The 18,057-nt window shown below is 43.1% G+C and overlaps 1 protein-coding gene across 1 annotated transcript in view; it reads right to left on the minus strand.

Moving 5' to 3' along the window:
- Window positions 1-3,517: 3,517 nt before the first annotated feature.
- ZNF341 (zinc finger protein 341) overlaps window positions 3,518-18,057 on the minus strand; it is a 54,212-nt gene continuing 39,672 nt past the window's right edge. The window contains exons 12-16 of the mRNA XM_089673227.1: window positions 17,335-17,467; window positions 14,197-14,308; window positions 12,480-12,550; window positions 12,202-12,389; window positions 3,518-7,990 (exon numbers count right to left, since the gene is read on the minus strand). Coding sequence (XP_089529353.1) covers window positions 7,670-7,990; window positions 12,202-12,389; window positions 12,480-12,550; window positions 14,197-14,308; window positions 17,335-17,467 — 825 coding nt within the window. The 3' untranslated portion in view covers window positions 3,518-7,669. The remainder of the gene's footprint in view (window positions 7,991-12,201; window positions 12,390-12,479; window positions 12,551-14,196; window positions 14,309-17,334; window positions 17,468-18,057) is intronic.

The following is an 18,057-nucleotide window of genomic DNA, read 5'->3' on the forward strand; positions in this document are numbered from 1 at the left end:
GGTTTTTCTACCCCTTTTTCTTGTTGATACTTCCCAATCCTATATACTTCATCCAATTTAAGCATCTCCTCATCCGATTTATCCATTATGGAGATCAAAATTTTGGCAGTTAGCTCTTTTAAATCTTCCCCCTGTGTCAGTTCCGGGACTCCTCTTACTCTGAGATTATTTCTCCTTTCTCTATTTTGTTGTTCTTCCATCATATAAAGTAATCTCTTTTGTTCTTTTCTATCTTCCGTTATCCACTTCTCTAATTTTGGGATGGCCTGGGCATGGGTATGAACCTTCTCCTCTATTTCCTCCACCCTAGTTAACAATTGTCCCAAGTCTTCGCGTATCATCCCCATCTCTTGCTTTATTGATTCTTCCAAGCCTTTAAACATTTCCGCCATTTCTTTTTTATTAGGTATTTGCAAATCTCTTTCAAGATCTCTCGGTTCCATGCCTTCCATTTGACTATTATATACTGGGCCCAGGGAAAGTCTCGGGCTATTATCCAAGCTTATTTCCAAATCACTTTTTTCACTTATTCCCTGAGTTCTTTCTGGGGTAACATTTCTTTGTGACACATACTTCTTAATCGTACCAGTTTGGGTGTTCTTAGGCCCGCTCCCTTTGGTATTTTTACCTTTCATGTTGTTTTTGAAACTTTTTACTCTTATTTCAAGGAACTCCTGTTCTCTTACTCCTCCCAATCTTCAGACCCGCCCTAGGAATCTCCTTTTTCTTTTATTTTTCAGATTGAATATTTAATACAATGTCTTATTATAGGCACATTGGAATCTAGTACGAGAACTCAATGTGTATAAAAGTCTAATATACAAGTCCAATGTATAAAGAGTGTTAAAGAGGACCTGCAGGACAACCCACGGTCATCACTCACCCTCCATGTTGGAACTTCACTCCAGAAGCATTCCTCCTCTGTAATTGTGTCCTCTAGTATCCTCTTGAAGGGATTCCTAGGGGTCTCATATAACTCATATGGCTTATCTTCTCATCACATGTCTCCTTAGATTGAAGGTGGTATACAGCACAGTATACAACACAGGTTGATAGTATAACAGAGACAGGAGTAATATGGAAGTTGGAGGGTTTAGCCGTATTGAGAAGGTGGTAATATGAAACTGTTAGACTGTAGAGCTGGTATGGTATGGTATGTAGGTAGTATAGAGGTGGGGGTAGATAGAGGAGACAGGACGATGGATAGAGGAAACAGGACGACGGTAAGCAGCTGAGAATATTATAATATATTGTGGGGGCAATATGTTATTTACCCTCCACCTCTTCACCCTCTTGCTCAGGTGTCGGGCAATCTCTCTCTCTCTCACACTCGGAGCTCCCAGAGCTCCTCCGCGGCTTCCCACGTGTCAGCGCCGCTCCAATGCCTCTACCGTCTCACTGGCGTCTCCCTGGCAACCCTACTCCTCCTCCGAAGCCGCCACGAGACGCCAGAGGAAACCACGAGGCGTCCTTCTCCCAGCTCTCTCTTGAATCCAGGCTCCAACCGTCTCCCTGGCAACTCCACTCCTCCTCTGTAGGCGCCGGCGGTCGTCAGGGGAGAACCCCAAGACGTCCTCCTTCCGGCTCTCTCTCCGGCACTCTCCTGGATCTCAGCAGCCCAACCGTCCCCGGAACTCCGCCACCTCTCTCCAGCGGGTGAGTTACCGCTCACCCTCAATGCAGCTGGTCTCTCTATCGGGGCCTCATGGGGAGAATAGACGAGGGGAGGCTAACGGAGAGTGCTTGCTACACACTCTTCCGAGCCGCTATAGTCAGGCTCCACCCCCTCCCTCAGAATGAATTCGGGTGGCTTCCTTTCATGTCCTCCATTGTATACAATTGTGTTGCTAGCTGTGATTGGTCACAGTGATCACGTGGTACAGACTGGGCCAATCACAGCCTATCTGTGTCATGTCTGTAGCCAATCAGCTAATCACAACAAAAAACAACGAAGGAATCAATTTCATTCACTTAAAAGCTTGCCTATAGCAGTGAATTTCACTGCTATAGGCAATCATAGTGTGTAAAACAAAATAAAAAATGAATCCTGATCACTTCCCCAGAGTAGTGCAATGTTACTATGGTAACAATATATTACAGTGGTCACAGTGTTTTATTAACAAAAACATTTTTTTTTATTAAAAAAAAAAAATGAAAAATATTATTTTTCTTACTGTCACCAGTCAGTGTCTCTAATCGCTGCTATAGGCAATCATAATGTGTAAAACAAAATAAAAAATGAATCCTGATCACTTCCCCAGAGTAGTACAATGTTACTATGGTAACAATATATTACAGTGGTCACAGTGTTTTATTAACAAAAACTTTTTTTTTATTAAAAAAAAAAATGAAAAATATTATTTTTCTTACTGTCACCAGTCAGTGTCTCTAATCGCTGCTATAGGCAATCATAATGTGTAACACAAAATAAAAAATGAATCCTGATCACTTCCCCAGAGTAGTACAATGTTCCTATGGTAACAATATATTACAGTGGTCACAGTATTTTATTAACACAAACATTTTTTTTTATAAAAAAAAAATGAAAAAAAATTATTTTTCTTACTGTCACCAGTCAGTGTCTCTAATCGCTGCTATAGGCAATCATAATGTGTAAAACAAAATAAAAAATGAATCCTGATCACTTCCCCAGAGTAGTACAATGTTACTATGGTAACAATATATTACAGTGGTCAGTGTTTTATTAACAAAAACATTTTTTATTTTTTTAAAAATGAAAAAAAATTATTTTTCTTACTGTCACCAGTGTCTCTAATCTCTGCAATAGGCAATCATAGTGTGTAAAACAAAATAGAAAAAGAATCCTGATCACTTCCCCAGAGTAGTACAATGTTACTATGGTAACAATATATTACAGTGGTCACAGTGTTTTATTAACAAAAAAAATATTTTCTTACTGTCACCAGTCAGTGTCTCTAATCACCGCCACACCAGTTATATGATGACGCTGTACTACACTGGTGACAGTATGTTAAAAAAAAAATTTTCATTTCTTTATTTTCCCCAAAAAAAGTGACAAAAAATTAAAACTTCAAAATACTCACCATGCCTCCTACAGTATACCACAGGCTGTCTACTTTCCAAAAAGGGGTAATTTGGGGGGTATTTGTACTGTCCTGACATTTTTGGGCCTCAAGAAATTAGATAGGCCGTCAGTACATCAGGACTGATTGATTTTCAGATATATACTATAATTTGTGGACACTGAAGATTAGTGTGCTGCTGTTTCTCCTCCCTGAGCTCCTTATGCAGCTGAGAACGGAGGGTATGTAAACACTTAAAAAAAGTAATCTTGTGACATAATCAGACAGGATGGTTGTACTGAAGTCGATCGATGGATCAACTTCAGTGCAACAGGCCTACCCATAGATGGATCGGATCTCAGCTAGTCCCTGCTGAACCGCCTGAGATTCTATCTATGGCCGGCTTTACTACAGGACATGTCCTATTCCGTTCCACAGGCAAAAATGTAAAGATGAACTCCAGGCAGATATGAAAAAAAAAACACAGTTTAATGAAGATGGGTCTTTTAAAAATAACGCAATTCATTGTACATACAACCAGCATAAGTACCTGAATCGGTCTTGATATGAGCCACTGTCATGTCCTGAACAGCAGCACTCTAGGAGAAGGAGGGGCAGCACTAGAAACCAATCAGGTTCTGCCGCATGCACATATGCTCACAGGGAACATGTTGACAGAAGGAGAGAGCAGAGTTCGTGTCTTATCAGTGTATTATTATCCCTACGTTGTCCAATCAACAGGCTGCAGATAGGGAGCTGACAGCACTGTAACAAAGAAAGCAGTGTCATCCTCACAGCGTTGCTGTCTGGCGGAGATGTGTAAATCAAAAAAGTGGCCGGACAGGATTGCAAAACCTTTGGCAGATAAGACAGTTCACATTCCATTTGTGTATTTAGTAGGGTTGCACCGATGCGGTTTTTTTATCGGTGTGTATGAGTACCACCCATACCAATACCTTTGCTGTGCGATTTGAGCCCATACAAAATGAATGAGATCCAATGGCACTGCAAAGAATTCCATGTGATTTGAACAGGGATGCAGTGCGATTCTTGTCTGAATCACATGCAGTTTCCTCGTGGCTGCGATGCGATTTGTGCCATACAAAATGAAAGGCTCAAATCGCACTTCAAATAGCACCACACACACAGGGATTCGGACACGTATCGCACCGCATTCCTGTTCAAAGTACATGCAATTCTTTGACAGTTCACATTTTATTTGTGTATTTAGTAGGGTTGCACCGATGCTGTTTTTTTTTTATCAGTGTGCAAGAGTACCACCCTTACCAATACCTTTGCTGTGCGATATGAGCCCATACAAAATGAATGAGCTCCAATTGCACTGCAAAGAATTGTTTGTGATTTGAACAGGGATGCAGTGTGATTCTTGTCTGATTCCCGTGCGGTTTCCTCCTGGGTGTGGTGCGACTTGTACCATACAAAATGAATGAGCTCCAATCACACTGCAAAGAATTCCATGTGATTTGAACAGGGATGCACTATGATTCTTCTCTGATTCATATGCGGTTTCCTCGTGGGTGTGGTGTGATTTGCGCCATACAAAATGAAAGGCTTAATTCACAGTTCAAGTAGCACCACACACGCAGGAATTTGGACAGGAATCTCACCGCACACGCAGGAATTCGGACAGGAATCGCACCGCACACGCAGGAATTCGGACAGGAATCGCACCGCACACGCAGGAATTCGGACAGGAATCGCACCGCACACGCAGGAGTTCGAACAGGAATCGCGCCGCACAAGCAAGAATTCGGACAGGAATCGCACTGCAATCATGTTAAAAGTACATGCAATTCTTTGACAGTTCACATTTCATTTGTGTATTTAGTAGGGTTGCACGGATAGTTTTTTTTTTTTTTATCGGTGTGCCCGAGTACCACCCATACCAATACCTTTGCTGTGCGATTTGAACCCATACAAAATGAATGAGCTCCAATCACACTGCAAAGAATTGTATGTGATTTGAACAGGGATGCAGTGTGATTCTTGTCTGAATCACATGCGGTTTCCTCCTGGGTGTGGTGTGATTTGCGCCATACAAAATGAAAGGCTTAATTCACAGTTAAAGTAGCACCGCACACGCAGGAATTCGGACAGGAATCGCACCGCACATGCAGGAATTTGGACAGGAATCGCACCGTACACACAAGAATTCGGACAGGAATCGCACCGTACACGCAGGAATTCGGACAGGAATCGCACCGCACATGCAGGAATTCGGACAGGAATCGCACCGTACACACAAGAATTCGGACAGGAATCGCACCGTACACGCAGGAATTCGGACAGGAATCGCACCGCACATGCAGGAATTCGGACAGGAATCGCACCGCACACGCAGGAATTCAGACAGGAATCGCACCGCACACGCAGGAATTCGGACAGGAATTGCACCGCACACGCAGGAATTCGGACAGGAATCGCACCGCACACGCAGGAATTCGGACAGGTATCGCACCGCACACGCAGGAATTCGGACAGGAATCGCACCGCACATGCAGGAATTCGGACAGGAATCGCACTGTACACGCAGGAATTCAGACAGGAATCGCAGCGCACAGGCAGGAATTCCGACAGGAATCGCACCGCACACGCAGAAATTCGGACAGGAATCGCACCGCACACGCAGGAATTCGGACAGGAATCGTGCCGCACACGCAGGAATTCAGACAGGAATCGCACCACACACGCAGGAATTCAGACAGGAATCGCACCGCACACGCAGGAATTCGGACAGGAATCGCACCGCACATGCAGGAATTTGGACAGGAATCGCACCGCATTCAAGTTAAAAGTACATGCAATTCTTTGACAGCTCACATTTCATTTGTGTATTTAGTAGGGTTGCATGGATAGTTATTTTTTTTTTTTAATCGGTGTGCCCGAGTACCACCCATACCAATACCTTTGCTGTGCGATTTGAACCCATACAAAATGAATGAGCTCCAATCGCACTGCAAAGAATTGTATGTGATTTGAACAGGGATGCAGTGTGATTCTTGTCTGAATCACATGCGGCTTCCTCCTGGGTGTGGTGCGACTTGTGCCATACAAAATGAATGAGCTCCAATCACACTGCAAAGAATTCCATGAGATTTGAACAGGGATGCAGTGTGATTCTTCTCTGAATCCCGTGCGGTTTCCTCGTGGGTGTGGTGTGATTTGCGCCATACAAAATGAAAGGCTTAATTCACAGTTCATGTAGCACCGCACACGCAGGAATTTGGTCAGGAATCGCACCGCACATGCAGGAATTCGGACAGGAATCGCACCGCACACGCAGGAATTCGGACAGGAATCGCACCGCACACGCAGGAATTCGGACAGGAATCGCACCGCACACACAGGAATTCGGACAGGAATCGCACCGCACACGCAGGAATTCGGACAGGAATCGCACCGCACACACAGGAATTCGGACAGGAATCGCACCGCACACGCAGGAATTCGGACAGGAATCGCACCGCACACACAGGAATTCGGACAGGAATCGCACCGCATTCAAGTTAAAAGTACATGCAATTCTTTGACAGTTCACATTTCATTTGTGTATTTAGCAGGGTTGCACGGATAGTTTTTTTTTTATCGGTTTGCCCAAGTACCACCCATACCAATACCTCTGCTGTGCAATTTGAACCCATACAAAATGAATGAGCTCCAATCGCAAAGAATTGTATGTGCTTTGAACAGGGATGCAGTGTGATTCTTGTCTGAATCACATGCGGTTTCCTCATGGCTGCGATACGATTTGCGCCATACAAAATGAAAGGCTCAAATCGCGCTACAAATCGCACAGCACACGCAGGGATTCGGACAGGAATCACACCGCATTCCTGTTCAAAGTACATGCAATTCTTGGACTGTTCATATTTCATTTGTGTATTTAATAATCATTGCACCGATACAGTTTTTTAAAATTGGTGGAATGATTACCACCCTTACCAATACCTTGTACAAGTACAAGCGATTCTTTGCAATACGATATGAGCCTATTCATTTTGTATGGGTTCAAATTGCACCACAAAGGTATCGGTTTCAGGTATGGGAGCATTTGCATGCTCGAACCCCTCGTGTATTGTTTTGTTACTGTATTGTCTCATGTTCTGTCCCCCACTATAATGTACAGCGCTGAGCAAACTTTTTGGCGCTATATAAATCCTGTATAATAATAATAATATGAATACTCGTGCAAATGCTTAGTATCAGCACCAATAGTGGGGTTGGTATTGGTGCAATCCTAGTATTTAGTCATGTGCCCTAAACAACATATTGGGGCAGATTTAATGAAACCGGAACATGTAAAATCTGGTGCAGCTCTGCAGAGAAACCAATCAGCTTCCAGGTTTTATTGTCAAAGCTTAAGTGAATTTAAAAGCCGATTGGCTACCATGCAGAGCTGCACCAAATTCTGAGTGTTTCAGCTTTAGTAAATCCCCCCCCATGTGATGTAAAATTACTTGATAAACCTCACTGTTTTTCATGTAATTTCTTCTATGTATTCAAATTTGATCTATAATGGGGTTTATGGGAATCCATAACAAAAGCAAGGTTTGTGATTGGTATACTACCACAAGAGGTCCGATGTTTCTGTTCTCCTAGTCTAGTCATTCTGGGCTCTGTATATATATAGGTACTGCCAGCATAGAACATGAAGGGTCTGTGGCATTCTGCAGCTCTGCCAGTGTCACGGTGGTGGTGGCCGCGTTGTCAGGACCGGAGGACACGTCTAAGCTGTCATTGGCAGCTCCTGCACCTTCAACCACAATGGAAAGTACAGCATCAGATTGCTGAAAGCTTTCTTCTCCTGGACCAGAGTCATCAAGGCGCTGATCTCTTGTCTTCAGTTCTGTCAGTGTTGTCTCTTCCTCTTCAGCAGCCTCATCGTCTGCTTTCCCTCGTCCCCTTTTCCTCTGAGCCTTTCTCACCTAATCACAGTGTGTTAGAATACAAAGTTGTTATCACAGTACAAACCAATACGCCACTTTAGAATGCAAATATAGTGGAACTGAGCGCAAAAGAGGGAAGATTTGCTTATGTTATGTTATAGAGAACATTTAGAGATATTAGGACCCCGGGCACACTGGATACGAATTGCCATGCGATTTGCATGCCATGCGACTTGCAAATCGCAGACTATTGTCTGCAATGACGGCGGTCTTATCGGTGCGGTTCCCACTTGGTCAAAGCCACACCAATTTCAAAAGTAGTACATGCACTACTTTTGGTGAGATTTGCATAGACATCTGTATCAGATGTCTTGCAAATCGCATCTGAAATTGGCATGTCATCGGACTTTGAAATCGTGCGACTTCACTGTAAGTCGCACAATTTCAAAGTAGGGTTTGATGTAACCGGGGTGTATAGGACAGGATAAAAAACAAAACAAAAAACAGATTATTCTTACCTGCTCTGTGCAATGGTTTTGCACAGAGCAGCCTCGATCCTATTGGTTTTGGGTCCCTGCTAGTGGTCCTGGCTCCTCCCGCCTGCAGAGTGTCCCCAGCTCGCAGGCTCGCTCCCAAGCAATGCTGCGGTGAATGGACATTGTCCATTCACACACACAGCATGGCTTGGCCCTGTGAATGGACATTGTCCATTCACACACACAGCATGGCTTGGCCCTGTGAATGGACATTGTCCATTCACACACACAGCATGGCTTGGCCCTGCCCCACACTCTCTCTTCATTGGCTCACTGGCTGTGATTGACAGCAGCAAGAGCCAATGGCTCCTGCTGCTGTGGCAGCCAATGAGGAGAAAGAGACATGGGAGAGCCGTGGCTCTCATTCACATCGCTGGGTCAAGATGAGGCTCGGGTAAGTATAAGGGGGGCTGAGGGGGAAGCTGCACCCAGAAGGTTTTTTTTTACCTTAATGCATAGAATGCATTAGGGTAAAAAAAAAACCCTGCCTTTAGAACCACTTTAACCCTTTAGCTGCCAGGCCCTGCGCTCCACTTTTAAACTCAGGTGGCCAGGCCACCCCCCCCCCAAAACCATATATTTACTGAAAGCACATGACCATTAGAATAAAAGGGAGACAATACTGATTCTTTAGGCCCTGTGATATTTGCTCAAATGTTTCTCAAAACAATATTTTTGCTAAAAATACACTAAAATCATTATTATTGGATACACACATGGCAAAATTTACAAAATTCCAGGTTATTATAAAAGTTAAAACTATATTGAGTTAATAACAAATATTTGCAAATTTTAGATTGTGCCTTTTTGTGAAATGGGGAAAACGGAAGATACGCAAAACTGTAAAATAAAACAATTTACTCTAAAAATCTGAGGTTATCATTTTCACTTACAACTTTCAGAGTTTGTAAAAGACCCCCCACACCATATATTTTTCTGAAAGCAAATGACCTGTAGAATAAAAAAAATGTACTACTGATTTTTTAGGCCCCACAAGTAGTTGCACAAATGTTCATCAAATTGTTATTTTCACTCAAAATACACTAAAATCATTACTAATAGATATATACATGGCAAAATTTTACAAAATTCATGCTAAATTCCTACTAAATATAAAATCTAAAGCTGTATTGAGTTAATAAAAGACAAATATTTGTAAATTGTACATTGCGCCTTTTTGGGAAATGATGAAAACAGAATGTGAGCAAAACTGTAAATAAAAACAATTTAGTCTCAAAATCTGGAGGTTTACCATTTTTCACTTACAGCTTTCAGAATTTGAAAATATTTTCCAAACCATACATTTTCTGAAAGCACATGACCTGTAGAATAAAAAAGTGCTATTGATTTTTTAGGCCCTGCAGTATTTATGCAAATGTTCACCAGGCAGCACAGTGGCTAAATGGTTAGCACTTCCGCCTGGCAGTACTAGGGTCGTCGGTTCGAATGCCAACCACGACACCACCTGGCTGGAGTTTGCATGTTCTCCCTGTGCCTGCGTGGGTTTCCTCTGGGTACTCTGGTTTCCTCCCACACTCCAAATACATGCTGGTAGGTTAATTGGATCCTGTCTAAACTGGCCCTAGTATGTGTATGTATGAATGTGAGTTAGGGACCTTAGATTGTATGCCCCTTGAGGGTTAGGGACTGATGTGAATGTACAATATATATGTAAAGCGCTGCGTAAATTGACGGTGCTATATAAGTACCTGAAATAAATAAAAAAAATAAAATCCCTTTTTTTACTAAAAATACACTATAATCATTATTAGTGCACACAAACACAACACAAGATTTTTTTTTTTAAATTCCCGCTATATTTCTTCTAAGGCCTTGTTCACATGGGCACATGGAACATACTAAAATGTATGGTCGTGGAGGGCCTTATTTACCTGTATGGGGATGCCCAGGTGTTCCATGCATCCCCATGCAGGCAGTCCCATTCATGTCAATTGGGATGCAATGGCTGCATGGGCATAGCCACTGCTCACAATGTGACATCTGTGTGGGTTTGGGTGCACGACCACAAACACAGATAGCATGAGCTCAGGAACATGTACCGGGACCTACATGACTGTCAAATTGGGAGCAACGGCTGTGTTTGTGCAGCTGCTACATCCCAAATGACATCAACGGAACTGCCTGCACAAGGATGCACGGAACACCTGTGTATCCCTGTGCAGGTAAACACAGCCATGCAGGGGAATACGCTGTGTATGCCATGTGTGAACAAGGCCTTACTATTAGGGATGCACAGATACCGGTATTGTTAGCGGTTCCGATACTCATACTTGGGAAAATGTTCCCAATACCGATACTTTGTGGGGCAATTTGCGTCCATACAAAATGACTGTGCGCAAATCGCACTGCAAAGAATGGCATGTCATTGGAACAGACTCCTGTCTGAATTGCATGTGGTTTCCTACACCGCACCTGAGTGAACCCAGGCTGAAATCACTATGACAAGCCTGTGTTCACACAGAAGTGGTAAGGAAACTGCATGCAATTTGGTCAGGTATTCATTTTGTATGGATGCAAATCGCGCCGCAAAGTATAGGTACTTGGTATCGGCGAGTACTTGACCAAACGTATCGGAGCTCGTACTCACCAATTAAAAAAAAAAAAAAAAAGGGTATTGCTGCATCCCTACTTACTATGTTTTTTAAAATTACTTTTTACATTTATTTTTACAATTTTATTTTTAAGTATTTTCAACAATATCAGGGGACAAAACAGACCCCTGATATCTCTTTTTTGAGACAGAGAAAGGAACTGAAGACAGTCCCTTTCTCTGCAGCCTAAGCTGCACATTACATGAATGAATGTCTCTACAGAGTCTCCGCATTCATTCATAGATCAGTAGTGATCGCTAACTGTTTCCACTAAAGGAAAGAGGGAGGAAGCTTGTAAAGACATGTTTACTAACCCCCACTAACCTCCATCCTGACGCCTGCCAGCAGCAGGGGACCGGTGAGTGGGGGGGTCAAAGTTGCGGGGGGGGGGGCTTGGGGGCAGACGGCGTGACAGAGGACATTTTTTTATTTTTTTTACAAGGTACGGACCTGGCAGTGACAGAGTTAATTATGTCTAAGCAGTACCCTGAAAAATGTACCTTTTGTCTGGTGGTGCACTTTCAGGTATGTGAGTGTGCCTAGGCATTCCCATATCTACAGCCTCATAGCTCTATATCTACAGTAAGATCTAAGGCATTGCTGCCTCTGAATGCTAGTCTCAGGAGATTTGATGATGTCATTACTGCGCTGCTCACAGTTCTCCTTGCTGGTTGCTCTGACATGAGGAAGTAAAGCCCTGCCTCTACCAAGATGTCCACCTACATAGAGACAGGTGCAGGGCAAGGCATTGTAAATCAGTATCATGGGGGGATATCAGTTGCAGGGAGACCACAGACAGTACTGGGAACTGGCCTTTTGCCCTCTGTTTTTTTGGCCACAGCTTCCAAAGTTTAAAATGGAATTCTGGGACATTTCTCCAAAACGCAATGTGCCCCCCTCCCTGCCAGCCTATGCAGAATATAATGCTTTGCAAAGTTTCCTGCGGCTTCCTGTAATATGTCACCTTGCGATTAAATAAAAGTGAGATGAGGATAATCTGAGTGGAGTTTCTGACTTTAGCATTGCTGCATAACTCCTTGGATAGCACTGGCAGCTCACTAATTGATTTAATTTAGAAAAGCTGATCCCTCTACCTCCTTACCTGGTCCTTTTCATTTTCCGCCAGCAGTCGGCACTTATGCTCTTTCAGATATTTCTGTCGAGTAAATCCTTTACCACAGCTGGGGCAGCAGAAGCGATAATTCCCTGTATGGCTCCTTTGATGTTCTATCATATGTGCTCGCCGGCTGAATGACTTAGAGCAGTACTGACATTTGTGTGTTTTCATCCCTGATTCAGATGATGGGAGAACTGCTATTAAAACTAGGACCTAGAACAGCCACAGCAACAAGCATAGTACTAGAGACTTTACCCACTTACCTGAATGTGACAAAACATGAGCTTTCAGCTTGTCCGGACGATTAAATTCTTTGTTGCAGCCCGTGTGAGACCTTAGGGAACAAAAAATAATTATTTTTTTTTTTTTACACATAAAGTTCGATTTGTTTTACACACATCTACACACGGGGCCCCATATTCTGACACCCTCCCCCCAATCACAACCTTTACATGTAACCTCACCATAAACTTTGAATTAACCCCACTAACCCATACAGTCTCAGATAAATAGAGATGATCTTCCACAGCATGACTGCAGGGATGATCTGGTGTGAAATGTAGTTTCTCTTCCATTCCACTTTTCTCAAACATATTGTACTCAGAGGTGGAAGAACAAGGCTCAGTGCTGTGCTGAAGCTCCCCCATAGGAACGCCCATAAATTGGGCTTCAGCCTAGGGTGGAGCTACAATAATCACTAAGAAAAAAGTGCTTTTAGTTCCCCAATCACAGCACAGATCTGAACGGGACCAACTGCTACATGAATTGTTTGCCCTAGCGGATCCAACAAAGTTCTTGAAAATTCTTGTGATTCTCCTTCTTTAACATGTGACATACCATATTTTTCGCTCCATAAGACGCACCTGACCATAAGACGCGCCTAGGTTTTAGAGGAGAAAAACAAGAAAAAAAATATTCGGAACCAATGGACTGCAGACACAGTACAGGGGATGACCAGAGACTGCAGACACAGTACAGGGGATGACCAGAGACTGCGGACACAGTACAGGGGATGACCAGAGACTGCGGACACAGTACAGGAGATGACCAGAGACTGCAGACACAGTACAGGAGATGACCAGAGACTGCGGACACAGTACAGGAGATGACCAGAGACTGCGGACACAGTACAGGAGATGACCAGAGACTGCGGACACAGTACAGGAGATGACCAGAGACTGAGGACATAGTACAGGGAATGACCAGAGACTGCGGACATAGTACAGGGAATGACCAGAGACTGTGAACATACTACAGATGACCAGAGATTGCAGACAGTGCAGGGGATGACCAGAGAATGCGGACAGTAAAGGGAATTACCAGAGACTGCAGACAGTACAGGGAATTACCAGAGACTGTGGACCTTTGGGGAGGGAGGGGGAACGGGTACCTGAATTTGACAGGAGTTGTCCTTCCCTCTTCTTCCTGCGGTGGCTTCTGTGACAGCCGGGTGCCCACTGCGCATGCGGGAGAAGCGTTGCGCTTTGTGAATGGCCCGGAGCCTTCTGGGACCTGTCATGTGTCCCAAAAGACACCAGACCATTCACAAAGCGCAGTGCATGTGCAGTGGGCTCCCGGCTGTCACAGAAGCCGCCGCGGGAAGACTGCAGCGCTGGAGCGAGGAACAGGTAAGGTCCTGCAGGAGAGAAGAACTGAGCGGCCGGCCCGATATTCTGACATGGTGGCGGCAGAAATACCGGACCGGCCGCTTTACATTCGCTCCATAAGACGCACTGACATTTCCCCCCTTTTTTGAGGGGAAAAAAGTGCGTCTTATGGAGCCAAAAATACGGTATGTGGCAGATGTTTGACTGATAATGACAGGATACGAGACATCTGCTCATTCTCAAGCTAGTCGCAGGCTGCAAGCTTCCCCTTGAATCAGCTGATGCATGTTTGCGTCACATCAATGGTCAAACCGTCATTTTTTTTTTTTTATACACCTGCGGTTTGAAAAGATCACATTCACAAGATACATACGCGAAAGGGCACTTGTACTGCTTGTAGGGTTCGTGGATCAACATGTGTCGTTTTAACTTGTCCTTGCGATTAAACGCAGACTCACAGAGACTGCATCTAAATGGCTTTTCACCTGCAATGACACAGAAGAGTCAATGTCTTCCTGAAGGAACTGCTGGAACAGAACATCAGTATATATCTGGATGAGACAAATATAAACATGTATAGGATAATCTGTTCTCATTTTTTCTTAAAGCAGAACCTAACCTGCAAATAAACTTGTGAGCAGGAAGGATTTTGTTATTGCAGAAGAGACATACTATGGGGGGATTTACTAGAACTGGAGCATGCAGAATCCGGTGCAGCTGTGCATGGTAGCCAATCAGCTTTTAACTTCAGAATTAGAGTAATGCAGGCCATAGATGGGTCGAAAATCGGCCGATTTTTCGGCCGAAAATAAAATCGGCCGATTTTCGGATCGTTAGTGGGCGATTTGGTCGGCCGTTTTTTGGTATTTTGGCCGGTTTTTTTTTCGGTAAAGTTGGAAAAAAATCGGCCGATTTTGCCGATCGGCCGATTTTCGCGGCAATTAGTGGGCAAATCGGCCGATTTTTTTCCGATAAAAAAATCTGCGCATGAGCAGTGACCTGCAAGAGGAAGACAAAAAGAAGAAGAGGAAGACGATGAAGAAGAGGATGAAGAAGAAGAGGATGAGGATGAAGAAGAAGAAGAGGATGAGGATGAAGAAGAAGAAGAGGATGAAGAAGAGGATGAGGATGATGATGAAGAAGAGGATGATGAAGAAGAAGAGGATGAGGATGAGGAAGAAGAAGAGGATGAGGAAGAAGAGGATGAGGATGAGGAAGAAGAGGATGAGGATGAAGAAGAAGAAGAGGATGAGGATGATGATGAAGAAGAAGAGGATGAGGATGAAGAAGAGGATGAGGATGAAGAAGAAGTAGAAGAAGAAGAAGAGGAGGATGAGGAAGAAGAAGAAGAAGAGGATGAGGATGAAGATGAAGAAGAAGAGGATGATGATGAAGAAGAAGAATAGGATGAGGATGCAGAAGAAGAAGAGGATGAGGATGATGAAGAAGAAGAGGATGAGGATGAAGAAGAAGAAGAAGAGGATGAGGATGAAGAAGAAGAGGATGAGGATGAAGAAGAAGAAGATGAGGAGGATGAGGATGAAGAAGAAGAAGAAGAGGATGAGGATGAAGAAGAAGAAGAAGTAGGATGAAAATAAGAAGAATTCCAGTCCAGCAAAAAGTGTCTCTGCAGAGAGCTCCGCTATTTCTGACAGTTCTCTGACAGTTCCTTGACATTTACAGCGGTTGAAACATTGTATCTATTTGTTTCCGAATAAAAACATCTGTATCCTAAATGGAAACAAATAGATACATTGTTGCAACTTCTATAAATGTCAAGGAACTGTCAGAGAACTGTCAAAGAAATAGCAGAGCTCTCTGCAGGGACACTTTTTGCCGGCTCTAGACGGGTAGAAAATCGGCCGATTTTTTTTACCATTGATGGTAACGTCGGCCACTTGAACAACCGATTTTTCGTTTTTTAAAAGAAAAATCTGCAGTTTTTCTCCCCATCTATGGCCTGCATAAGGCCTCGTTCACACCATTTGTGCAAAAAAACTGATGAAAACTGATGTGCAGATTTCACTTGCATAGACGTCAGTTTTCATGCACGCTTCAATGAGTTTTGTACACGTTGCAGATTCCTGTGCAGAAAAAATCTGCACATGATACTAGTGTTGTGGTGTGAACAGGACACATAGAGAACAAATGATTTTGTTGTGCCCATGCAGAAAAATTAATGTCTTTGCCCTAAGCCCTAAGTAAACTGAGCCAAAAGTAAACTAATGTCTCTGCAAGTGAAATCTGCACATCAGTTTCCATCAGTTTTTCTGCACGTATGGTATGAACAAGGCCTAAAGATGGATCAAATTTTGTCCAATTGAGCATGGACCAACTGAATTACAATCCATGCATAGCCACTGCATTTGAACAGAAGTCGATCCACCAATCAACTTCTGTTTAACCACCCTGTCAGATAAAAGACACTTGATCAGCTGCTGCAGCCAATATCTGCAGGGCTGATCTCTGTACTCTGACAGTGGGGGAGTCTCCCTGCTGTCAGAATACAAAAGCACAGCAGGGAGGATTCCCCATCTACCTCAAATGTGTGAATGGGAGTACAGGTTCAGTTTTTTTGTTCAGCTAACTTAACTGCTTGCCGACCTGTTGCAGTACATATACTGCAGCAGGCGGCTCCTACAGGCACAGCAATGCCTGTTTCTGGGTTTTGGACACGCACACGTGCCCCACCTGTCTACCCTTCTGTGATTTGACACAGCAAGAGTTTGTTAGCTGATCCCAGCCAATGATTCATGGCTGGGACCTGTTGATCCGCTGTGTGGAATCATAGCCTAGAGCCTTGTGTTGGTCTGTAGTAAAAAGCAGCACACGTTACACATATTACACATTGTTAGGCACAATTAACCCCTTGATTGCTCCTAGATGTTAACCCCTTCCCAGCCAGTGCTATTAGTACAGTGACAGTGTATATTATTAGCACTGATCACTGGAAATGTCAGTGGCAGTTAGTCAGTTACTGCAAAGTGTCAGTTAGTGTAACATTACCTGCCGCACTATCACAGTCCCAGTCGTTGATCACTACCATCATTAGTATAAAAAATAAATAAATGAAAAATTCCAGTATATATACACCATCGTTTGTAGACACTATGCCTTTCACACATATCAATCAATATACACTTATTGCTATTTTTTTTTTTTCAGAAAAAAAAGGCATGTAACATAATACATTTTGGCCTAAATTTATGAAGAAATTAGATTTTTTAATTTATTGAATATGTTTTATAGCAGAAAGTAAAAAAGATCGTTTTTTTTTAATTTTTGGTCTTTGCTCATTTATATAATAAAAAATAAAAAAAATAAAAACACAGTGGCAATCAAATATCACCAAAAGAAAGCTCTATTTGTGTGAACAAATATGCAAAAAACAATTAATTTGGGTGTAGTGTTGCATGACCACGAAATTACCACTTAAATTAACGCAAAAATGGCCTGGTCATGGAGGGGTAAAATCTTCCATAGCTGAAGTGGTTAAAGACATAAACAGTACCTGAGTGGATGTGGCTGTGAAGTTTCAGATAGTGTTCCCTCCTGAACAACTTCTTACAGACTGGACACTTGTACCGTCCTCCTCCGCCATGAGTGGGTAGGTGGCGCCTTAAATATCTCTCACAAGGAAACACCTACAAAAAATGGACACCAAAAAAAGAAAATATTATCTAAAGCACTAATTGTAGCCAATAAAACTGAAAGGTGTTTTTTATGAGCTGTATTATAGACAGCCCATAGATTCGGATAATTGAAAGTGTATATCAAGGCACAATTTAAAAAAAAAAACAAAAACAGATACTCAGGGGCGGACTGACAACTCATGGGGCCCCCGGGCAATAGGGGATCATGGGGCCCCTGTGTCCTTGCCCAAACTCAAAAACGCCTATGAAAAAGGTACCAGGGGCATCTCATGGGGCCCCCTACTGACCCCGGGCCTTCGGGCAGTGCCCGAGTTTCCAAATGGTCAGTCCGCCTCTGCACATACTTCGTACACCTCTGCAATATGTGCATATTCCAATATAAAAATTATGCCGCGCTCCTCCTCTTAGTAAAAAATCTATAAAACTTTTTCATTAGATTAACAAATGTTAATTCAGATTTCCAAAAAACTATGACATAAATTGAATTAAATCAATTGAAAAAAAACGTGATCAACAAGTGAAATGTGACATTCAGTGCTTAACATATGCATATTCCCCCATGTTTTATCCATTTAAACATG

The sequence above is a fragment of the Staurois parvus genome, unplaced genomic scaffold (assembly GCF_062004578.1).
Source record: "Staurois parvus isolate SC_StPar_1 unplaced genomic scaffold, SC_StPar_1.0 ptg000137l, whole genome shotgun sequence".
NCBI classification, from domain to species: Eukaryota; Metazoa; Chordata; class Amphibia; order Anura; family Ranidae; genus Staurois; species Staurois parvus.